General features: G+C 44.3%; 1 protein-coding gene across 1 annotated transcript; it reads left to right on the top strand.

Moving 5' to 3' along the window:
* The first annotated feature begins 12,951 nt into the window (after positions 1-12,951).
* On the top strand, positions 12,952-14,572 carry LOC133807283 (transcription factor HY5). Its single transcript, XM_062245513.1, has 4 exons — positions 12,952-13,219; positions 13,378-13,558; positions 13,676-13,832; positions 14,380-14,572. The coding sequence occupies exons 1-4, from the start codon at positions 13,123-13,125 to the stop codon at positions 14,446-14,448; spliced, it is 504 nt and encodes a 167-aa protein (XP_062101497.1). The 5' UTR covers positions 12,952-13,122; the 3' UTR covers positions 14,449-14,572.
* The last annotated feature ends 11,263 nt before the right edge of the window (positions 14,573-25,835 follow it).

The following is a 25,835-nucleotide window of genomic DNA, read 5'->3' as shown; positions in this document are numbered from 1 at the left end:
GAGGCATGTATCAGTCAAGGAATAACGTTATAGGCTGTAATGGAGTGGACAAGGCAACGACTGAGATCGGCATGATGTTAGTAGGTAATGGTTAGCTGGTGGGTGTCACTGAGCTATGGAATTCAAGGTGTTGGCTTGAGTTGAAACAGGGAAGGACCCTGTCATGGTGGTTCAAGTAGGATACCAGGATCGAGTGAGGGATCCAGTTAGGATTTGGTTTTGAATGAGGGTTCTGAATGGACATCATTCCACCTCCTTGGGTACATCGTACCAGGAGGGTCAAGCGGGTGACAGAATCTAGTGTTTTCCTTTGGACCCTGAGGGGTTAAGTAATGTGGTATTGTATCATAAGAATAGACCACTATAGACCTTGAGTAAAGTGTTTGGACATGAAAAGTTTTAACTCGGTGGTTTGGGTTAATGTAGTTGGTTCAGGTGAACTGGTAGCAGGGTAAAACGTCGATGATACGGAATTGAGACCCAAGAGTGTTTTAAATTTTGGAATGGGTCTAGAGAACGAAAAAGAACAGAGTGGGAATCTGGGATTATCAGTTGATTGCAAGTGAAATGGCAGTCTGAAAGTTATCGGATATTTTAAAGAATTGAGCACTGAGCAGGCGAATACTTGAGGTATTAAGGGAAGTGAATTCCCTGATGAGTTAGTCATGGTAGCAGTTTCTGGTGTCCTGCTAATGGAACACGACTTAGGACATGGTACAAGGTGAAGGATAGTGGATACTACGGTTTGGCTTTAGTTCAGAGAGAAAGCCAAAGAGGTCGTTGAAACTTCTTAAGGCAGGGGTGTCTGCCTATTTGAAAGAATAAAGAGCTGGTAAATTGATAAGTTTTGAGGAATTAAAGTTCCGGGAAGAAAGAGTTACGTCTCTGCGTAATAATAGACGAGGATCTGTAAGGTGTTCAGAGAAAGAAGGGAGAGTTCTGACTCTTAATTCGGCATAAAATTCGGAAGTTGTACTAAGGGTTAGGCCGGCGGGGCCTACAAGCTGATCCCACCTAGTAGAGGTGATGACTTTTGAGTATCTCTGGAATCAGGAATAAGACAATGAATTGGTCATTGTAATCTAGGCAGGCCCTGAGGCTTCAGCAGGGTTGCGGTGTAAGCGAGAGGCTATCGAGAGTATGGCTGTTAGACAAGATCTTGTGGGGCAAGATTGATGTGCCTGTAAGAGTGTTGTTGGAAACTAAAGTAAAGGCGGTGGACCTTGGGATTCAGGGTCAGAGTTCGGGTTTTCTGACTGATGTGTTTGGATAAATTTCGAGGACGAAATTTCTATGAGGAGGGGATAGTTGTAATGACCCAAATTCGCTATTAAGGCTTAAGGGCCTTGATTAGTGTGCCAGGAGGGCATGTTGGGATTTATGTGTGATTTTATGAATTAAATGCATGATTATGATTTAAAGCATGGTATTTGGCTATTTGTTTAACTGAGATGCATGGCTATGTTTACTAGTATGCATGTAGGCCCGGATCGTGTTAGAAGGGCGTAATTGTAATTTTGGCCATGTTGGGCATAACTGTATTGATAGGTGATAATTGTAATCCGTGATTTGTACCACGCGAGTGTGGTGTTATTGTTGTGATGCACGTGCCGAGACGGTCCTAGAGAGCTAGTTTAACTTAGATGTCACAACGGGATTTTATGCCCGGCTTGGGGGGAGCCTAGGGGTAATTCGGGGATTTTGTAACTTAGCTCTTGAGAGATTTTGGTGACTGGTAATTTGGTAACTTGTGTGACTGTTAGTAACCATAGAGAGTAACAGGTTTTGATGGTAAGATGGTAGAATTGTAATGGATAGGAAATGACAAGTAAGCCCTTGAGGTTTAGTTATGAAAGGATAAGCAAGGAGGGGTAAAGTGGTCATTTGGCAAGGTTAATAGACAAATTTGAGCTGTGTTATAGGGGTACACGGTTTGGTCTTGGTCACTTGAGGCTTTGATAGAATTTGAAGAGAAGAAAGAGAAGGAGAAAGAAGGTTAGGGCAAGAAGAAGAAGAGAAGGAGAAGTGGGAGTCTAGGAGAAGATCAAGGAAGCTTTGTGTGGATTCTCCATTTGAGGTAAGAGTTTTATACACATTTAAGTTTGGGTTCTGTTTTGAATTGATGAATTTTAAGCCTAAGCTAAGCATTGTTAAGTTTTGGGATAGTTGCTGAAATTTGAGATCAATTGGGTGGATTTTGAGTATGTTTGTGTTTTGAGCTTGAATCTTGAGTTTATGGGTTGTGGAATGGTTTATTTGGAGTCTTGAGTTGGTTTTGGGGCTTGGGTGTGAGTTTGGGTTGATTTGGGAGTGTTTTGGTTCGAGGAAATGCAGGGGAAAAACCCAGTTTTTCTGGGTTCGCGTTGGGGCGCCGCGGCCCTGTTCTTGGGCGCCGCGGCGCAAGGCTGAAGGCAGGAGGGGATGGGGCCTCTGACTTGATTAGCGCCGCGGCCCTGTAGGGCTGAGCCGCGGCGCTAGGCCATTTTCAGGACACCAAAATTTGCATTTTTCAGCTTTTGCTCCAGGGGCTCGGGGGATGTTTCCGATGAACTGTTTTAGGAATTTGGGAGTCCCGAGAGTGTGGGATTGGTCCCGGGAAGTGGTTTTGGGTTGATTAGTAATGAGGGATGTTTCTTGTGTGTTGTGACTAGGTTCTTTGAGAGGCTCGTGCTAGAGGACCGTGCTCGCGGCTTTGGTGCATCAGGAGGCTCGGAATGCAGGTAAGAAAACTATAACACCCGAGGTTAGGGCATGGCCCCAGATTGTATTATGTGCAAATGTTTAAACCTTAAATGAATCATGATGTGTGTGAATGATTATTTCGAATGTACTATATGTGTGATTATGATGAAATGAGCGGCAAGGGCCGAGTACGGCGTAAGCCGGGGCGGCCGTGGGCCGAAAGTAACACCTAGCACATGGGATGCTATAATCAGGGCGGGGCCCGGTGAATAACATTATTATTGCTATATTCAGGGTGGGACCCAAGGGATACATGAGTTATCCTCGCGGTGAGAACCGATACCCCAGGGCTCTGGTAAGGCCTCTGGGGCAGCATGGCCGTGTTTGCTTAGTCTAATGGTTGACTTGTTTATATGTGGGTTATCTGTTATGATAAATTGTATAAATGCATATGTTATGTTCTGCATGAGTTTTCTTGCTGGGCTTCGGCTCACGGGTGCTCTGTGTTGCAGGTAAGGGCAATGACTGAGTCAACCAACCATGAGTACGGAGAGCGTGAAGCGACGCGTACATGTTTGGCCTGCCCGACTGCTTTGGTTGGGGGTTTATTCGTAAATGGCTGTAATAATCTATGATTTTATGATTTCTCAAAATGTAACCTTATTTCAAGACGTGATTAGTTTTCAAACCTTATTTTGGGATCCCAAATGTTTAATAATGGAAGTTTTAATGAAACGACGCATTTTCTAAGATTACAGCCTTAACTTTTAATTAGTCACACTTTTGTTTCAAAACCTCGGTTAGCGAGTTCTTTGCACACTGTTTTGTCTTAAAAACTCACTCAGTAACGGCTCTAAGGAAGTAGGGCGTTACACCAGGGTTCTTTCAACTTGATTATCACGAATCTATCTTTACTAATTCCATCAAAGGAAGCACCGCCCTTGCGGCTCTAGCACTCATGCTCTATACATCAACCATCAGTTCCTCAAACAATATGGCCCTCTCTGCCATCCACATGCAGACAAAAACTCTTTCCTCAAAGCAGCCCAAATGCCTTAGGCTATTCCAGATCTCATGCCCTTAAACGGGTCGCCACCAATCCCAGATACATCCATCTGTATAAATTTCTGAAATGAACTATCCAATTCACCAATCCCATTGATCTACGCTGTTGTTACCCCTAACAGTCCAAACCAGACTTAAACATTTGCCCGACTCCACGGTTCTAATCATGTCTTTAAAAATCTCATCTAACCATTCATCCTCTAGGTTCTTTCCAACCCATTAAGCCAGTACCTCATCCCGAGTACCAATTCCAGGCATCCCTCTGCCTCAACATTTAACATAACCCCCTAATCAGGATCTCTCGTCCTCTTAACCAAGGGTGGAATTAACTCAGCTCATCTATTGATAAATTCCTTGTCAACTCGTACCTTCCTCAACTCCCCCTTACGGGCCCGACGTCCCCGTCGGCCACACTTCCGGCTGGGTCAAGGCTCTGATACCAAGTTGTAACGCCCTACCACCTTAGAGCCGTTACTAAGTGATTTTAAAACAGAAATTGTGCATTTAATTGACTCTAAGTGGTTTCTAAAACCAAAAGTGTGAATAAACCAGAGTTTAAGGCTGTATTCTTCGAAAATGGTTAGTTTCATTGAAAACGTTAAATGTAAAACATCTGGGATCCCAAAATAAGGTTTACAAAATATTTACAACTCAAAAATAGATTTACACTTGATCAGTTATCAAAAGAATGATTTAATACAGCCATATACAAAATGCCCCCAACCAAAGCAGTCGGGCAGGCCGAACATGTACGCGCCGCCCCCACGCTCTCCATACTCATGGCCGGTTGACTGACTCCTTGCTTTTACCTGCCACACGGAGCACCCGTGAGCCGAAGCCCAGCAAGAAAACCCAAATAGTACATAACATATGCAAATCATAAAGCTGCATAATTCACTGATAAATAGGAAAACCATCATAATAAACAAGTACGGCCATGCCGCCCCAGAGGCCTTACCAAAGCCTGGGGTTTTGGTTCTCACTGCGAGGATAACTCATGTATCCCTTGGGTCCCACCCTGAATATAAGCATCCCATGTGCTGAGTGTTACTTTCGGCCCCACGGCCGTACCCGGCCTACGCCGCACTCGGCCCTTGCCGTTCACTTCATTATAATCACACATATAGTACATTCGAAATAATCATTCACACACATCATGATTCATTTAAGGTTAAACATTTGCACATAATACAATCTGGGGCCATGCCCTGCAATCACACAGTGGGGCCATGCCCTATTCTCGGGTGTTACGGTTTTCTTACCTTTAGATTCAGTAGCCTTGATCAACCTGACTCCTTGAGCACGATCTTACCCGAGCCCTAGCGCTTACCTAAGCAAAATCCACAAGTCAAAGTCATCACCAATCCTCAAGTCCAAAACCTAGCCTCGGGACTAATCCCGAGCCCCCCGGGAAGTCCTAGATCCCCAAAACAAAGTGGCGGAATCAAGCCCCGAACCCTAGGTCAAAATCCCTTCACAAAAGCCCAAAAATCCCCTCTGTGAACAGTGCAGCGCTACAGCGCTCAAAAGAGGGCGCTGTAGCGCTACAACCAGAACCACCCTCACCAGAACAGGGCTAGCGCTACAGCGCCCCCTGACTAGCGCTGTAGCGCTAGTTGCAGCAGACCAAACCAAAAATCGCATCTTGCGATTTTCTTCCCTCATTTCAACCCCAAACTTGTCCAACTCTTTTCCAAGCCCAAAAACACATATATCCACACCTCACACTCACCCCAAGCACCCCATGAACTCAATCCCAAGCTCAAGCAACCCACAACTCAAAATCTAACTCAATGAACCCAAAAAGCAGAAAATCACTCAAACAACAAGGATAGGGTCTTAGAAATCATACCGTGGGTGGAATTTCAACCTTGAACTGAACCCTAGACCTCCTTGGCTTGCACCTTCACAACCTTGACCTGTTTTCCCCAAAAACCCCATCCATTTAGCTCAAAAACACAGCTCAAAACCAGCAAAACCCTAAAACCGAAAACCTCAAGAACTTACCTCAAATCTCTGATGTGATCTTGCTAATCCCTTGCCAATCCTCAAGCCTAGCTTAGGATCCTTGATGCTCAGTTAACCCTAGCTTTCCACTGAGCTTAACCTCAAGAAAAATCAAGGGAAAAGGTTGGGAGAGCCACAAACCGAATCTTCAAAGCCAAACCCTTCAGCTTTCCCTCTCTTTTCTTTTCTCTTCTTTCTTTCTTTCTTTTCAGCCTATAACTTTTCTCTACTAAATCCACTAAGTGTAAAGACCTTCTTTATTTTATCTCTTGCAAGCCTAATGACCAAAACGCCCTCCCTTACTAATTCTAAACCTTTATGTCCATAAAGGGGCATTTTAGTCATATTACCCAAATTCCCACTAATTCCTCAAGTGTTCCTAATAATTCCCGCTCGCTACCCAATACCCGATTAATCATCAATTATATTCCCAGATTCTCAATTAAACTCCCCAGGCTTAACCCAAGCCGGGTACAGGTTCCCGCTTTGACTTTCCGCTAACCCGCTCATTCTAGGATCGTGTCGAGTCATAGATCACAGGTATCAACATAGTCAGGTCCAACATGGCCAAATTACAAATATGCTCAATCAGGTCTACATGCATACTAATTCACCTAGTCATGCATCACAATTAATCAAATAGTCATAAAACGTGCATTAAATCATATTCATGCATTAAACTCATAAAATTCACACACAGAATCCCATTATGCCCTTCAGGCACACTACTCCAGGCCCTTAAGCCTTAATACTGAATTTGGGGTCGTTACAGGCAAGCCCGCCAGTCTCTCGTACTGGGCCCCGAGGGTCACAGATTTCTCTGTCCTCGCGAAGATAGTTGCAAGATCAATCTAAGTCAGAAAGGGAAACAGGAGGAGCTAAACGATACTTAACTTACGAGCTAAGGATGAAAAGCACTTACGAGGGCGATTGAAGTAATGGAGCTCGCAGTTTCTGAACCCCGTCGACATGAATAATTGATCCTTAAAGTCGTTGGGGTGGCTGGGCAGCTCGATGACCGTAGTCGTGTTGGGAAATCGGGTCAAGTAATAAAACCCTTCGCCTCGCCCCCACTGATCCGGGCTGGCCTTGAGGCAGAAAAAATACAAAATATCCGCAGGAGTGGGGACCTCCCACTCGTGCTTCAAAAATAAATATCTCAACCCCGCCAACAACCGATAAGAGTTGGGGGGCAGCTGAAATGGGGCCAACTTCACATAATTTAGGAAGTCAGCAAAATACTGGTTGTAACGACCCAAAATCGCTAATAAGGCTTAATGGCCTTGATTAGTGTGCCTGGAGGGCATATTGGGATTTATGTGTGACTTTAATGAGTAAAGTGCATGGTTATGATTTAAAGCATGTTATATGACTATTTGACTATTTGAGATGCATGACTATGTGTATTAGTATGCATGTAGGCCCTGATTGTGTTAGAAGGGCATAATTGTAATTTTGGCCATTTTGGGCATAACTGTATTGATATGTGATGATTTTCAAGACCACATTGTTATGTGGATGTACCTGTGATTTGCGACTCGAGACGATCCTAGAGAGCAGACTAGCAGTAAAGTCAAGGCGGGAATTTATACCCGGCTCGGGGCGAGCCTGGGGGCATAAACAGGAAATTTAGAGAATATATTGAGGTTAATTTTGATGATGAGGAATATATATTTGGTGATTTATCAGGTATTGGGAAGCAAGCGGGAAAATATTAGAGACACTTGAGGAATTAGCGGAACTGGGTAAAATGACTAAAATGGCCCTATGTGGACAAAGAGGGTTTAGAATTTATAGGGAGGGCATTTTGGTCATTAGACTTCTTAGAGATAGATTAAATGAGGCTTTATATAGTGAGTGGGATTGTTAGACAGTGTGAGAAATCTGAAGGAAAAGAAAGAAAAAGAAGAAAAAGAAAAGAGAGAAAAACAGAGGGTTTTCCAAAAGGGGCGGTTTGAGGATTCTAGCACCATTTCTCTTCAAATTTCTTGGGGAAAAGCTCAGAGGAGAGCTAGGATAGGCTAAGCATCGAGGATTCTAAGCTAGGCTTGAAGATTTGGCAAGGGATTAGCAAGATCACATCAACTTTTGAGGTAAATTTTAGAGTTTTCAGTTTTTGGGTTTTGACTGGTTTGAGCTGTGTATTAAGCCGAATTGATGGGAACTTCAGGGGAAATTCTGGCTAAGATTGTGGAGGAGAAAGCTAAGGAGGTCTAGGAGTTGAATCAAAGTCAAAATTTCATCTACGGTATGAATTTTGAGCCTCTAACTTTGATGTTTGACTGAATTTCTGGGTTTAGGGTTAACCATGGTAAATTTTGAGATTTGGGATGAATGTTCTTGGGTTTTGAGGATTTGGGATGCTTGGGATGAGTGGAGAGTGTTTATAAGCTTGATTTTGAGTTTGGTAAAGATTTGGGGAAGTTTGGGTTGAATTTGGCTCAAAGAGATCGCAGAAAAGAAAATGAGAATTTGCCTGCCTGCAACTAGCGCTAGTCTTTGGGCGCTGTAGCGCTAGGCCCTGTTTCTAGGGATGTCCGTTCTGCCTGTAGCGCTATAGCGCCCTCTTTAGAGCGCTGTAGCGCTACCCTGTGCCCAGAAAGGGGTTTTTAGGTTATTTTTAAGGGATTTTGACCTAGGGTTCGGGGTTCGATTCCACCATCTTGTTTTGTGGATCTAGGACTTCCCGGGGGGCTCGGGATTGGTCTCGAGGCTAGGTTTTCGGACTTGAGGTTCGGTGATGACTTTGACCTATGGCTGTGTTTAGGTGTGCGCTAGGGCTCAAGTGGGAGCGTGCTCAAGGAGTCAAGTGTTGTAAGCTGTCAATTGACAGGTAAGAAAACTACAGCACCCGTAGGACAAGGCGTGGGCCCATAGTGTGATTGTAGGGCACGACCCTATATTGCATTACATGTTAGGATGCAGACTTAATTGAATTGATATCAGGGCACGACCCTATATTGCATTACATGTTAGGGTGCAGACTTGATTGAATTGATATATGTTTGAATGTTATTTGAGTTATACTATTTGTTATTATAGTAAGAATGTATGGCAACGGAGCCGGGGACGGCAAAAGAGCCGAAACGGCAAGGAGCCGAGAACGGCAAGGGAGCCGAGAATGGTGAAAGGCCGAGAACGGAAGCTGGGCCGGAAGTAACACTTAGCACGTGAAGTGCTTGTAGACAGGGTGGGACCCCAATGGATACAGGGGATATCCTTACAGTAAGGACCGAGACCTCAAGCTTTGGTAATGCCTCTGGGATGGCATGGCCGTGTTTGTTTAGTCTGATGGAATACTTGTTTATCTATGGATGATCTGATATGTTAACTATATAAATCGCATATGTTATGTACTGTATGAGTTTTCTTGCTGGGCTTCGGCTCATGGGTGCTCTGTGTTTCAGGTAAGGGCAAAGATTGAGTCAACCAGCCATGAGTACGGAGAGCGTGAAGCGACGCGTACATGTTTGGCCTGCCCGACTGCTTTGGTTGGGGGTATTTACGAGAAATGGCTGTAATAATCTGTGATTTTAATAACTATCAACTGTAAACTTATTTTGAGTTGTAAATGGTTTTCAAACCTTATTTTGGGATCCCAGATGTTAAATAGTAGAAGTTTTTCAATGAAACAACGCATTTTTTTTAAGATTACAGCCTTAATTTTTGCTTAGTCACACTTTTGTTTTAAAAACCTCGGTTAGCGAGTTCTTTGCACAAAGTTTCTTTTAAAACTCACTTAGTAACGGCTCTAAGGGAGTAGGGCGTTACACTGGTCCAGCAGGAGGAAGGCCCCCGCCTTGAAGTGCTCGCCGCTCCAGGCCGCGAATTCCTCGTCGAGCGGCGCGCAGCTCCGCTCGCCTTCCGCGGGAGGTCGGGCAATCACTGATGCTCTCCCCAGCCCGATGTTGTGGGAGAGGAATAACTTGTTGATCTTCGTCTGGTCGGTAATCTTTGAGACGATCCTCTCCGCCTCAAAGAATGCATCAGGAGCCACCTCGAACTCCTGCTCCACTGTCGGCCCAAAATTGGGGATCGGGGACTCCGGCATCATCGCCTTTCCTTTGTCTTGCTGGGAGGCCGAGCTGCCAACGGTCTTCTTTGGAGCGTTCCTCTTCGGTGCCATCTGGTCGCCTAACGAACAAAAGAAAAGATTTCAGAAAAGGCGACCTAAGCATAAGGAAGAGTCAAAAGGAGTGTTCTTTGCACGAGCTGAGATAAGCCCAGCCCGTGGAGAGTGAGACCACGCGGTTCAATGAACACGCGCCTGTGCTCCCAACAGATCCCCGATTACTCGAAATTCGTGTGTCAGGAGGGTCAGGTTAAAATTTTTCCTTGGAGGGAAAGTTCCAATAGGCATGAAAGGCAAAACCGCCTGTGAAGCGTGTCCCCTAAGCTACCTGGTTTTGCACCCAAAATTCCAAAACTCTTACCCAGAAATTTTCCCCAGAAAATGCATCCTGTAAGCCATACTCCTAAAATGATCTCCTACAGAAAAAATACCCTAACCTAAAAGGCTTTCACCCTTCGTACCCACAAAAACCAGTAAACCCTTGCATGTGGCTACAGTAAATATTTACCTAAGCTACAGTGAAAAATATTTTCAAAACACACATGGTCAGAGGACTTACAGAGTGTTTGGTTGGGAGGTGAATGAAGGTGTCGCCTAGGTGGGAGCTTCGCCGGAGTATTTGTTTCCAAAGCTTTGAAGGAGTCCTCACGCCTGAGCTTCTTGAACGCTGAAAATGGCAGTCACAAAGAAGAGGGTATTTTTTCTTCTGAGATGAAGAGAGAAGAAGGAGAGAGTTTCTGAGAAATTTCAAATAAAAGGGTGGCCCATGCGTAGGGTGGCCACCCCAGTTATATACGCGAAGGGGCACGTAAAAAGGGCCGTTGGATGGCCCTGATGTGGGATCCAAGGCCCTTCACTCGAAATACGAAACGACGGCTAGGCATAGGCTAGGCCATTAAATGCAGTTCTCAGAAGACGTACCGTCACCAACCATGATGTTCCACATATCAGGCGCCTGCGTAAAATGTGGAATGTGAAGAGTTCATGGGGAAGCCTAAAAGTCCCTACTGTGGCCTTATATGACGTCGTATACCACGAGCAGGGGCTTGGGGGGCAGATGTACGCCCTGATTTTCCCACGGGCTGATTAGCGAGCTGCCTAATCATGATTATCTCGTGGACATCCCCAAAACCGGAGCTGCCGTCATAAGATCATACCTCCTTAGCTCGAGGTAACCTGAGGGTTCGCCTCTGGTAACTTAAGGAGGGAGTCCGGGCTCTGAAGGCCGAAGGTCGAGTTAAGTACCTAGATCGTAGTACGAGCTGGGGTTGGAGGCTATGACCCTTTATAAAGTCAACCACACAAGGTAAACGTGCATATATCAGACATCACGTGTTTGATATATCCCTGACTTCTCGGACAAGCAGCAGGAACGTGCGTATTCAGACACCCACGACTGGGTTGGGCCGTGCGGCCCATTATCTCCTTACCTATTGATTTGACCACACTTATGTGTCAGGTTTAGGAATTAATCATGAATGTCACAGAATTGACATGATAGGTAAGAAGGTCATGGGATGACATTCTTACCAACTCCCATGTGCCTTCTCCTATAAATATGGAGACCTTGGGAGTTGATAGAGGTTGGATTCCTGATTGTAAGAAGGACCCTGTAATCAAATATCCGGTATATAGCAATAATACTGACTAGTGGAGTAGAATGATTTTAGCCTTTGAACCACTCAAAAAACGTACTTTGAGTCACCATTTCATTTTCCTAAGATCATATATCTGTTTCGGTTCAGCATAAGCACTAATCCCTTTCTCTTCTTTTCTTAATTTCTTGTTGGCGAAGAACCGCGTCAACAAGTGGTTTTAATGACATTGTTTTGTTGCATTGGGCTAGACTAGTAGAGTTACGCGACATGTTTATTTTTGACAACACTTGGATAGATCTCTTTTAAATTTGGTATGAGGCGTTGCTCAAATGGGTATTGATCCCTTGTTTGTGACTTATCACCATGATGCCATGGTTCTCATGAAATTTGTGAATAGTTGTTGTATTTCCAATATTGGTATTTTAATCTTTTGATTGATTTTAGGTTTTTAGCTATTATTAAGGTTGATGATATTTTGATGTTAAAACAATCCACATAACTTGATAAGTCTAAATTAGTTATTTGAATTGTTATGAATGTTGTTGGATTGCGCTTATGAGTGAAATAACAAAATATTATTATTATTTGTTTTTTTATTAAAAATCTTAATGGCTTATAAAATATTTATAAAAAAAACAAATAAAATAGCCAAAAAAAAAAGAATATATTATCTAAATAACGAAATAAATTCACGAAGGATTGCACGTGCATTAGGAGTGAACATTTGATCCGAAAAACCTGCAAACGGGTAATTCGAAAACTCAATTTTTTTTGCAAAACTAGTCGAGTTCGGGTGAAATTCGGTTCAAACCCGACATGGTTCGGATCGGATTTGAGTATTGGAATTAAGGACACACGGGTTCGCCCAGAACCCGAACATAATTAAAAAAAAATATTTTCGAAAAAATTAATGTTTTTTTCAAAAAAAAAATTACTAATACCTAATTTGTAAAAATTAATATTACCAAACTAACAACACATATGCAAAGTAAAAAATAAATAAAAAAGTGTAAAAAAAATAGTATTTTTGAAATTTTTTACCGAAATCTATTTTCGGCCCAAAGCCCATTTTTTTTTATTAATCTCACTCAAAATCCGACCAAATCTGAAACCCGAAATCATCATAAAACTTGAAAATCCACAAAAATCCAAACTTGATACACCCAAAACCAAAACCTGAAAACCCTCATGTGTACCTATACAATTATTTTTTTTTTTATTTGGAAATGAGACTATACAAAGTAGATAGATAATAGAAATTCCACGGAGGCAATGTCGTAAATATAATAGTTTCCGAAAACCGAAAAACAGCATTACTTTCAGCCAGCACAAATGTATGTGGTCCCAGTTCATTGTATTTAAATTCCAACTTTGATTCTAACCGTCAGATAAAGACACATCCAACGATTACAAATTGACCACGATCCATACCTGCAAGCCTTTGATTCAGGCAACTTCTCATGGCTCCTATTCATCCACGTTCACCACTTGCAGAACCATCGATCCACAAAATAAATCAACGGCTACAGATCACTATCATCGCCCACACTCTCTGCGATCTTAACTCCCCCCAACACTAATATCCCGCCCTTTTTCTCCATTTCTCTTTCCAAAATCCGCCCAGGAAATCAATCAATTTCTACTTTCTTTCTTCTCTTTCTCGTTCTCTCTGTGTCTCTGTCTCTAGATTTTAGCGAAATGCAAGAACAGGCGACGAGTTCAATGGCAGCTAGCTCTCTCCCTTCGAGTAGTGAAAGATCTTCAAGCTCTGCTCTTCATGTAGAAGTTAAAGAAGGTACGATTCCTCAATAAAAAAAAGACTTCTTAAATTAGTGTTGCTATTAAGATCAATGAACTCAAATCCATTATCATTTCAAAAACTAATTATTTCCCGTAATCGCATTCCTTGAGAAAATATTAGCTCATACTTTTTTGGCTGGCTACAACTTTTAGCTATGGAAAGCGATGAGGAGATCAGGAGGGTCCCGGAGATCGGGGGAGAGTCGGCCGGAACGTCGGCTTCGGGTAGGGACACGGGTTCAGTGGCCGGTCCAGACCGGGTTCAAGTGACCGGCGAGGGCCAGAGGAAGAGAGGAAGAAACCCAGCTGATAAAGAGAGCAAGAGGCTTAAGAGGTAACTAAGTAAATCCAAATCAATTTAATTTTTAATTTTATTATTTTTATTGATATAGAGTCAGTGGCATTTTGGTAATAATTTATATTTTTATTTTATTTGTGTGTGTGTGTTTAGATTGTTGAGGAATAGAGTTTCTGCTCAACAAGCAAGGGAGAGGAAGAAGGCGTACTTAAGCGATTTAGAAACGAGAGTGAAAGATTTGGAGAAGAAGAACTCAGAACTTGAAGAAAAGCTATCCACTTTGCAGAATGAGAATCAGATGCTTAGACATGTATGTTCCATCCCCCATTATCTTCCTCAATTCATTTTTAAGGGCTTTTGTAGGTGTAGACATAAACTTAATTATCCGATTGCCTGACTTTTCAAATATATGGGATTGGCCTGGTAAAGATTTTTGAGGAATTAGGGGCTAATTAATGAATGAACACGTGATTTTGTTGTTTAGTTAGAGCCAGCATGTGTGACGACTTATAGTATAATAGTATATATGATTAATTTCATCGTTTCTCTATCTCTATTATCTAAAGTCGATATTGTTATGGGCCTTATACTATCATATCGAATGATTATAATATTAAAGTTCGTGGGTGGGTCTACCTCTACCTCTACCCCTACCCCTACCCGACCAAACTCATTACTCCATTGTTGTTAAAAGTAATTATACGTTGCTTCTAGCCCAAAAATAAGTAATTAGATTGTAACGTGTGAGCTAAGCGCGTATGGCAGCTTTATATTTATTCAATTATTTACGTATTTATTACATTAAATATTTATAAGAACATGACATGCTTAATTACACTAAAATGTTTCGTATACAGATATTGAAGAATACGACGGCAGGTCGGAGAGGAGGTAATGGTAGCTCAAACGGTGATGATTGTTTGTAAGTGTAAAACTAGAGTGTGGAGAAGGTTAATTTCATAAAGAGCGTAATTATTTAATGGATTTGTAAGATATATAAATATATATAATTTTATTTCTATTGTTTCAAAAAAGTACACTTTTCGCTTACTTTTTCTTATAAACTCAATTTTCATTTTCATGACACTTCTCATTCAACCCATTCTTCGATGTATAATGGATTCTAGTACTCATGGCGGAGCAATTTATAATTTGTAGTAGCTGAATTATTATTTATTAAATATTAAATTAACTTAAATTTGAAAATTTATTAGGTTAGTTCAAAAAATAAATAAGAGGGAACTTGAACACTACCAATAGGTTTTTTTTTTGGAAGTTTACAAAAATACCTCAGATTTAAAAAAATAAAATAAAATACTGAAATCTGAAAAAAAATATATATAAAAATATTAAGTGGCATATTCATAACTACCAAGTTTTTTTTTTTTTTTTTTTTAAATAAAGTTTCCAAAATTGTAACAATAATTTTTTTTTTAACTAAAACTTATAAATTTGTAATGAAAGCTGATTAGTTTGTAATCATATGTTACAAGTTTGTAAATGACATTTACGTACTAAATACAAGATTGTAACATGCAATAACAAAATTGTTACTGTTATTTATGTAATTTTTTTTACTTCTAATTTTTACAATAAATCATAAAATAATTTCTCTATTTATATTATTTTCTTTTGAAGAAAAACTAGCTCTAATGGATGGCCGTTGGCGTTTGGTTTCTAAAAAAAATGGAAAAGGAATAGTAAATACTGAAATTAGTAGTTGAATAAAATGGAAAAGGAATGGTAAGTACTTTTTTGTTTGGTAAATACTCTGGAAATAGTAGTTGAATAAAATGGAAAAGGGATAGTAAATACTTTTTTGTTTGGTAAATACTCTGAAATTAGTAGTTGAATAAAATGGAAAAGGAATGGTAAGTACTTTTTTGTTTGGTAAATACTTTGAAATTAGTAGTTGAATAATGATTATTATGTTTAGAATAGAATGGAATGAAATGGAGTGCAATTTATATTATATTATTTTGAGGGAATTGCCTTTATCCTTATAGATAATTTTTTTTATTAAAGTACTATTAGTTTTAATGTTAGTTTTAATATACCAAATTACTTTTTAAATATATTTTTGTGGCTAAATTACCTCATATTATGGACTACACAAATAATTAATTCACCTGTACGCCCTAAATATCCACGGGTTATTAGCGAGCAGGAAAATGGCATAATTCTATTAGCCACGTGGAAGCCACCTACCCGGAGCGGCTGTTATAAGTCTCTACCTCTTTAGCTCGAGATAGCCAAAGGTTTAGTGAGATTACTAAGGCATCGGATTAGCAGTGTGGACACCACGAGCTGAGACTACATCAAGCTCGGGGTACGAGCTGGAGCTGACACCTCCGACCCTTTATAAAGTCAACCACGCAATGTAAACGTGCATATATCAGACATCACGTATCTACCCCATTCTTGAATTCTCGGACACGCAGCATAAACGTGCGTGTTCATGCACCTCACGACTGGTTTGGGCCATGCGGCCCATTATCCCCCTTACCTATTGATTAGACCACACTTCATTATCAGGTTTTAGGAATTAATCATGAACGTCACAGAAGTGACATGATGGGTAAGAAGGTCACAGGATGACCTCCTTTGCCAACACCCAGGTGTCCTCTTCCTATAAATATGGAGCCCCTGGGAGTTGCAAAGTGTTGGCTTCTAATTTGTAAAGAAATACCCTGTAAGGAATATCAGAGATATATTAATAATATTGATTGGTGGACTAGAATGATTTTAACCTTCGAACCACCTAAAAAAGTATTCGAGTTATACTCTCCCTTTGAGATCATTCATCTATTACGGTTCATCATTTAGCACTAATCCTTCTCCTTATTCATATAATTATCTATCGCCGAAGAACCGCGTCAACAGTTTGGTGCTTTCATTGAGAGCTTTTAGATTGGTGCTATTGCAAATACCCAACCATGGTAGTTACTTTCTCAAGACATGGTAACGAGGCGGACCAACGTGATGGGCAGGAGGCCCACCATGCCGCCATGTCCGATGAGTAGAACCCTGAGGTTCAGCAGCGACTGGGGAAGCAGCCAATGGGCCAAGACGACACCAGAAGTTCAGCTCCCCGGCCGCCCAATCTGAACCCGGATTTCTACACGGCGGTAGAAATGGAGAATGCACAATTGAGGAGTCAGCTGGCGAAAGCAAACAAGAAGATTCAAGAAGTTTTGACTCGACTACCCCCTCTTACAACCGACGCTAACGTCAGAAAAAGGCATGGTGAGACTCATAAGTCCCGCCGGGGTAACCGGTCCAGGCCCAGTCGGACGGTCAGACCCTCAACATCAAATTCTACTCCCACATCGCACCACCGGGAAACCGCATTTGAGGAACTCCCTAGGGCCGAGAAGCAATTCAGCCGATCGATCCGGACCTCAACTCCAAGCTCACTTCCGCCCTTGAGTGCACCAGGAGGGCTCAAGGAAGCTCGCGAAGGAGATCCTGGGAGGGCTCGCGACGACAGCCCGCCCCGGCTAGCTGTCTTGCACCCCGCTCAGGCTGCCGAGCACAGGACGCAGAAGATGGTTGAGCGGAGTGGCCGCAACCTAGCTTAATCTGCCTTAACGGGACTAGGATCGCGTCCCCAGTCAGGCATCCTCCTTCACCAATAAGATACCCATCTCCTCCCTATCCAGTCCGAGACATTCCGGCTCATGGGAGCAACAGGAGAAATCCTCCTTCCGTCGGACTCTCCCATCGTAGCCGGGCGCCCAGGGAAGTCCCGGACCCTCACCCTCAGCGGCGGGCTCCGAGCTTTTCAAATGGAAGTTACTGGACCGGGAGTCGTCGAAGTGACATCTCCGACGGAGACCTGCGCCATCGCTTGAGCTCGGCGCAAAACCCTCAGGCCGCCCCGAGGGGCGACCTCCGAGATCGTCTAAACTCTCAGAGAGACCCAGTTGGAAATAGCAGTCATGCTCGCCAAGGGGAAGGCCTATCTGAAGTACGTGACAGCGGGAATGTCCCATATAACCTCTCTCAAGATAGGAGAGACAATAACCCGCCTAACGCGTACCATGGAACCGGAGCTGTTGAACAGCCCCAGAACAACCAAGGAAGTGAGGACCAAACCCTTGAGCGTCTAGCTCAGATGGAGGAGTTGATGAGGAAGCTCTTATCAGAAAAAGAAAAAGATGAGTACGACTCGGGGGACGAACTCGAGCTCTTCGCCCCCAGCATAGCAGCTACGGCGTATCCACCTGGTTTTCGTATGCCTCACTTGTCCAAGTTCAATGGAGATGGGGACCCGTCAGATCATCTGGGTATGTTCAATAGCCTGATGATGGCCCACAACATTGGTCCCGAGCTGAGATGTTTGATATTTCCTTCCACCTTGGCTGGGCCGGGCAGACAATGGTTCAAGCAGAGTAAAAAGCAGTCCATCAGCTCATGGAAAACCTTTTCTGCCGACTTTAAGAGGGCATTCCGAGCTTCTCAGGCTGCCCGCGTCAAAGCCGACACCCTGGCGAACGTAAGACAGCAGCCCGACAAACCTTTGAAAGCTTACCTGAGCAAATTCGCAAACGTCGCTGCTCGAGCCAGGGACGCAGACGACAGCTCCAAGCTTATGGCCTTGAGGACTGGGATCCTCGTTGGAGGTGGACTCTGGGAAGAGATACAGAGAAAGGGTGTCAGCACCGTAAACGAATTCCTAAATAGGGCCCAGGGATGGATAAACTTGGAGGAGGCGCGAGCATCAGCCGCGGGAACCAGCCAGGCCCCTGAACAGTTCGCTGGAGTGGGAACGGATGTCGTGACAGTGACAGAGACCGTTACACAGAATAACCAGTTTGATGGAGGAAAGAGAAAAGGAAGCAGCGAGGGCGGCCAGTACGGCCTGAAGAAGAACAAGTCCGTGGAAAAATTTAAGCCAGTCTACGCGACTTATACTGAGCTCACACACACTAGGGAGAACATTTTCCTAGCAAACTCTGCTCGCCTCCCCTGGAAGAAGCCGGAACCGTTGAAGCACCAGAAGGGTAAGCGAGACCCCTCCAAATTTTGTCGGTTCCACAACGACATTGGACACAACACTGATGATATGATTGTAGGCACATGAAGGATGAGATCGAGACTCTCATCAGAGCCGAACCCTTGGCTCAGTATGTGCGGAATAGAGTTCCCGCCGGCCAATCGGCTCCGGAAGTTCCGATAAGTCAGCCCGGGTCTCGGATAGATCAGGACGTCCCTCCTCCTATGATAGGAGGAGAGATCTCCACGATCTCCGGAGGCCCCCATCTGACTGGCACGAGCAGAGGTGCCCAGAAGAGATATGTCAACGAACTTAAGGCTCATAATGGAGTGGAGTTCATCCCTGAGAAGCATCTACCCAAACAGCAACGATTGGAGAGGCAACCAATCATATTCACCGAGGAAGATGCCAGTCACGTCCAATTCCCTCATAACGACCTTCTGGTCGTAGTCGCTCAGCTCGCTAACTGGAGAGTTAGGAGAATACTGGTCGATAATGGGAGCTCGGTGAACCTGCTGTTCCGGTCTACGCTGGAAAAGATGGGTTCATCTGTCACCGAGTTGAAAGCCACCTCCATGATGCTATATGGATTCTTTGGAGAAGGGGCGGCAGCAATAGGAACAATCGAGCTGGTGATCACCCTGGGAGAGGGACCCCAGACCGTCTCGAAACTCCTCGAGTTTGTGGTCATCGATTGTCCCACTGCGTACAATGCTATTTTGAGCCGACCTACATTGATAGCGTTTGAAGCCATAACCTCCATCCGCCACCTCGCGCTAAAATTGCCCTCTTCCTCGGGGATATGCACGATCCGAGGTGATCATCTCGCTGCCAGGGAATGCTATAGCATTTCTATGAAGGGAAAATCAAAACCCGGGCAGTTAACGATGACCATCCAGGGCGGGAATGAGGAATCTCAGGAACTTGTGCCTAGTCCTGAGATTGAAAAACCTTAGAGTGCCAAAGGGGAGAATATCATCTTAAATAATGATATCGACCCCAGAATACGCGATAATAGATCCGAGCTCCAGGCCATCGAAGAGCTCGAGGAGATAAGCATCGATCCACAAGATCCCTCGAAGGTGGTAAAGCTCAGGAAAAATCTATGTAGCGAAAGGAAGGCGGAGCTGATTAAGTTTCTGCAGGAGAATCTAGATGTGTTCGCCTGGTCTCATGAAGACATGGTAGGGATCAGTCCGAGCGTCATTATGCACACCCTTCACTTGGACAAAAGCGTGCCTGCAAAATCCCAGAAACAAAGGCGCCTAGGAACAACCCGAGCTGAGGCCCTAGAAGAGGAAGTAGCCCGACTCTTAAAGTGCGGCTTTGTCCGTGAGGCAAAGCTCCCGATCTGGGTCACCAATCCTGTGTTGGTCCCGAAGCCCAACGGGAAATGGCGGACCTGCATCGACTTCTCCGATCTGAACAAAGCCTGCCCCAAAGATTGCTTCCCCTTGCCAAGGATCGACCAATTGGTAGACGCCACGGCGGGGCACGAGCTCATGTCTTTTATGGATGCATACTCGGGCTATAATCAGATCGCCATGAATCCAGCAGACTAGGAACACACTAGCTTCAAGACCCCAACTAATGTTTATTGTTACAAGGTCATGCCCTTCGGGCTGAAGAACGCTGGTGCTACATACCAGAGGTTGGTAAATAGAATGTTTACCAACCAGATTGGGAAGATATATGGAAGTGTATGTTGACGACATGTTGGTCAAGTCGAAAACTGCCGATAACCATGTTTCCGATCGGGAGGAATGCTTTAAGATATTGAGAGAATACAGCATGAGGCTTAACCCCCAAAAATGTACTTTCGGGGTCGCATCAGGAAAATTCCTGGGTTTCATTGTCAATACCAGGGGAATAGAAGCAAACCCCGATAAGATCAGGTCGCTACTCGAGATGCCCTCACCCCGGTCGCGAAAGGACGTTCAAACTCCGATAGGAAGGGTGCCGGCCCTTAATCGGTTTATTTCTAAATCTACCGACAAGTGTTTGCCATTCTACAACCTGCTCCGGGGGAATAAGAAATTCGAGTGGACCGAGGAATGCGAACATGCCTTCCTCGACCTGAAAGTACATTTAGCCGAGCCACCCGTATTATCCAAACCAATGGCAGGAGAGCCTCTCTTCCTTTACCTAGCTTTCATGGAAGATGCAGCTAGCGCCGTATTAGTCCAAGAAGAAGACCGATCTCAAAAGCCAATCTATTACATCAACAAGAGGCTTCTCGGAGCTGAATCCCGGTATCCGTTGATGGAAAAGATGGCTTTCTGTCTCATTACGGCCTCCCGAAAGCTCAGGCCGTATTTCCAGTCCCACTCAATACACGTCATAACCGATCAGCCTTTAAGGCAGGTTTTGCAAAAACCTGAAGCATCGGGACGCCTGTTGAAGTGGGCTATTGAACTCAGCCAATTTGAGATATTGTACTTACCGTGAACTGCAATAAAAAGCTAGGCCCTGGCTGATTTTGTGGCAGAGTGCACAGGATTCTGAAAAGATCCTGCAGAAGAGTCAGTCCAGGCCTCCTTAACCCAGGCCTCGTGGAAGGTCTTCGTAGATGGCTCGTCTAACGAGAGCAGATCCGGGGCTGGAATCATATTAATATCCCCGGAAGGACATCGATTCCACTCGGCGTTGCGATTCGGATTCAAAGCGTCCAACAACGAGGCTGATACGAAGCTCTATTGGCTAGGCTAAGGGTGGCCCAGGAGATGAAGGCCAGCTCCGTCCAGTGTTACAGTGATTCCCAGCTCGTGGTAAACCAAGTGTTAGGGGAATACCAATCACGGGGAACCAAGATGGCTGCTTACTTGGCCAAGGTAAAGAGAGAGCTATCTGCATTTGAGCGTGGCTCAATCGAGCAGATACCTCGGGAGCAAAATGCCAATGTGGACGCCCTCGCGAAGCTCGCTACCTCTAGGGAGGCGGAGACTTTGGGGCTGGTTCCGGTAGAGTTCTTGGAACGGCCTAGCATAGAGGAAGTCGGGGCCGAGATCGAGATGATTGACGCCAGACCGACTTGGATGACTCCCATCCTCGAGTATTTCACAGCAGGAAAGTTACCCAAGGAGAGAAATGACACAAGGAGGGTACTTTACCAGGCTCCAAGGTATACAGTGATAGATGGGAAAATATCGGCGTGGACACTCTTTACCTCTCCTATGGTGTGTTCTGCCAGGCGAGGCGAAGACCATCTTACAGGAAGTGCATGGGGGTTTTTGCGGAGATCACACTAGGGGCCAAAACCTGGCCCTGCAGATATTAAGGCAAGGGTATTACTGGCCCACTCTGTCAAAGGACTCGATATCCTATGTCAAAAAATGTGACAAATGCCAGCGATTTGCCACAGTTGCCTGAGCTCCCCCGGTCGAGCTGAAGATGATCTCGTCCTCGTGGCCATTCGCGATCTGGGGGATTGACTTGGTTGGTGCCCTCCCTACTGGAAAGGGAGGAGTTCGTTACGCGGTGGTGGCTATCGAATACTTCACCAAGTGGGCAGAAGCAGAGCCCTGGCAACGATCACTTCAAAAAGAATCCTCGACTTTGTGGTCAAGAGCATTATCTGCTGATTCGGGCTGCCAAAGAAGATCGTGTCAGATAATGGAATGCAGTTCGATAGCGACCTCTTCACTGAATTCTGTGAGAGGCACGTAATTGTTAAAAGATTCTCCTCCGTGGCCTATCCCCAGGCCAATGGGCAGGTCGAGGCCGTCAATAAGACGCTAAAGGAAAGCCTTAAGAAAAGACTGGGCAAAGCCAAGGGAGTCTGGCCAGAACAGCTCCCCCAGGTACTGTTGGCATATCAGACCTCACATTGAACATCGATGGGTCATACTCCTTTCTCCCTGGCTTTCGGGAATGAGGCAGTCCTTCCTGTCGAAGTAAAGGTAGCCTCGCATAGAGTCCAAGCATTTGACCAAGACTGGAATGACGAATTGCTCTGCGCGTCCCTCGACCTGATTGACGAAAAACGAGAAGATTCACAGCTGCAGCTCGCACATTATCAACAAAAGGTCACTCGTTATTTCAACTCAAAGGTCAAGAAACACGTCTTTAGCGCTGGCGACCTAGTACTCAGAAGAGTCTTCCTAGCTAGTAAAGATCCCAAGGATGGAGTGTTGGGACCAAACTGGGAAGGGCCCTACCAAATAACCGAGGTCGTGAAAGAAGGAACCTACAAGCTAGCTCGACTTAATGGAGAAGTAGTCCCATGGACTTGGAACGCTATCCACTTGAAGAAATATTATCAATAATATCTTTGTAAGGCTTAATTGGAAAGGCCATCTTTTGTTTATTAAGTAATAACAGCTAATCCTTTACATTATTGTATATGTTTTTGGGTGTAAACTCAAGTAACCATGAAAGACCCTTTCCTGATTACTAGGGGGGCATATATCTTGGATATAACCAGGTCCAAAAACTTAGAAGTTAGTTCAAATTGATTGATCGATGTTTTTCTTAAAAAGCACGAGATATCGATAAAGGATTGATGTGAACTAAGTTTTCAAATTAATATCCTGGATATAACCAGATCCAAAAACTTAGAAGTTAGTTCAAATTGATTGATCGATGTTTTTCTTAAAAAGCACGAGATATCGATAAAGGATTGACACGAACTAAGTTTTCAAATTAATATCCTGGATATAACCAGGTCCAAAAACTTAGAAGTTAGTTCAAATTGATTGATTGATGTTTTTCTTAAAAAGGACGAGATATCGATAAAGGATTGATGCGAACTAAGTTTTCAAATTAATATCCTGGATATAACCAAGTCCCAAAACTTAGAAGTTAGTTCAAATTGATTGATCGATGTTTTTCTTAAAAAGCGCGAGATATCGATAAAGGATTGATGCGAACTAAGTTTTCAAATTAATATCCTGGATACAACCAGGTCCTAAAACTTAGAAGTTAGTTCAAATTGATTGATCGATGTTTTTCTTAAAAAGCACGAGATATCGATAAGGACTGACGCGAACTAATTTTTCACATTAATATCCTGGATACAACCAGATCCTAAATCTTAGAAGTTGGTTCAAATTGATTAACAGATGTTTTTTCCTAAAAAACATAAGATGTCAATCACAACACCAACAGAAACTAAGTTCTCACCAAATGCATTAAAGAGAAGTAACAGTAAGGTCGAGGCAAAAGTATGTAAATAGATTGAAATAAATTTGGGGATACCAATTTGTACGCCCTAAATATCCACGGGCAATTAGTGAGCTGAGAAATGACATAATTATATCAGCCACGTGGATGTCAGGTACCCGGAGCTGCTGTTACCAGGTCCTACCTCTTTAGCTCAAGGTAACCAAAGGCTTAATGAGATTACTAAGAGTCAGGTCAGGAGTACGGACACCACGAGCTGAGAGGACATCAAGCTCGAGGTGCGAGCTTGAGTTGGCACCTCTGACCCCTTATAATGTCAACCACGCAATGTAAACGTGCATATATCAGACATCACGTGTCAGACCCATCCCTGAATTCTCGGACACGCAGCATAAACGTGCGTGTTCAGGCACCCACGACTGGGTTGGGCCGTGCGGCCCATTATCCCCCTTACCTATTGATTAGACCACACTTCATTGTCAGGTTTTAGGAATTAATCATGAATGTCACAGAAGTGACATGATGGGTAAGAAGGTCACGGGATGACCTCCCTTGCCAACCCCCAGTTGCCCTCTCCCTATAAATATGGAGACCCTGGGAGTTGTCAAGGGTTGGATTCTATTTTGTAAGGGAATACCCTGTAAAGAATATCAAAGAGATATCAATAATATTGGCTGGTGCACTAGAAAGATTTTAACCTTTGAACCACTTAAAAAAGTATTTGTGTTATCATTTTACTTTGAGATCACTCATCTATTACGGTTCATTATTTAGCACTAATCCCACTCTTTATTCTATTAATTATCTGTTGTCGAAGAACCTCGTCAACACAATTGTTTCGAGGATAAAAACCTCGTAATGAAAAGTTACAAATAAAAAAAAAAGAGTAAATAACAAAAGAAAAGGAGAAAAATCCTAAGCCCCGCCAAGCCGCTCTGATGAAGTCACCCCTCGCCATCCTGCTCGGTGGCAGTGGAAGTCTCCCCGGTCTCAGAGGGCACCTCTTGTTGAAGGCGAGCTTTAAACTTCTCCAAAAAGGACCCCCACACGTCCGGCCCCAAGAAGGAAAAGTCACCATCTTGGTTGAAGGCCCAGCAGTGGTACAACATGGCCTCCATGGAGGAGTTGGAAGCTGCCCTCTCCGCCACCAGAGCAGCCTTGGCCTCCTCGAGCTCGACCTTCGCGGCATCTAGGGCGACCTTGGTAGCCTCGGCCTCCAGCAGCTTGGCCTGAGATGCCTCTAGCTCGGTCTGCGTAGCAACCGTAGAGGCCTGCACGACCCTCTCGTTTTCTAGGGCAGTCGCCAGGGCCGCCTTGGCATCCTGCTCCTGTTTTTGAGCGGATGCAAGGGCGACTTGAGCAGCTTGGTGCTCGCCCCTGATCTCGTCGATCCTGGCCCTGGACCGAGATATGCTCCGGTGGAGAGCAAAAGCTGCCTGCAAGACAAAGCAATAATAAGGAAAGTGCCTTAGAAAAAAAAACAACATAAAGAACCAGTGGTAAAGCAAGCTTACCGTGAGGGTCATCCCCAGTGAAGACTCCATCACATGCTCGGGGCTCCTCGTCTCGATCTCCCGCAAGTCGGTTGAGGTGGCGTTGTAACAATGGTCCACCATGTAGGTCGCGGTTTTGTAAACCGTCCCCCTAAAGACCTCGGGGACTTTCTCCAAGGCCTGAGGATTGACCGGGACGCGCACGTCGGGGGTCGGAGTTGACAAGGTCCCGATTGGTACCTCCTGTTCCCGATTAGGGATAGGAGGTCGCAGGGGAGGTGGAGCCATCTTCTCCACTGCAGGAGGGGGTGGAGGCACCTTCCTTATGGCAGCATGACCCTAGTTTTTCCCCTTGGCAGGAGACTTGGAGCTGATCCCGGGGGGGAGGAGTTTTCTTGGTCACCCGGAGCCTCTTCACCAAGGGCCCGGAGGACCCGGAGGAGGGGTTTCCCCCCTGGAACATAGACTACAGAACATTGTCCCCGGGCTGCAACATCTCCTCGTTTGAAACAAAGACATCAAAGCATTAATATGCATGTAAAAATACTTTGATAGCAAAAAAGCTAAAGTATGTATTGAAAAAGGTCCTACCCTTCGAGCTAGAGGAGGAATCTATTGTCACGACCTCCGGCCCCGGGGCTTCTATGGGGGAGTCTAATATTATGACTTCTCGGGTGAGAAGAGGTTCTGGTTTCGGATC

Source organism: Humulus lupulus, chromosome X (assembly GCF_963169125.1).
Source record: "Humulus lupulus chromosome X, drHumLupu1.1, whole genome shotgun sequence".
NCBI lineage: Eukaryota > Viridiplantae > Streptophyta > Magnoliopsida > Rosales > Cannabaceae > Humulus > Humulus lupulus.
The sequence above is the reverse complement of the archived record's forward strand: the minus strand, read 5'-3'. Positions and strand labels throughout refer to the sequence as shown.

Coding starts and splice junctions, on each gene's coding strand:
- LOC133807283 (XM_062245513.1), top strand. CDS start 13,123: ATGCAAGAACAGGCGACGAGTTCAATGGCAGCTAGCTCTCTCCCTTCG. Junction 13,559..13,675: donor GAGAGCAAGAGGCTTAAGAG/GTAACTAAGTAA, acceptor GTGTGTGTTTAG/ATTGTTGAGGAATAGAGTTT. Junction 13,833..14,379: donor AGAATCAGATGCTTAGACAT/GTATGTTCCATC, acceptor TTTCGTATACAG/ATATTGAAGAATACGACGGC.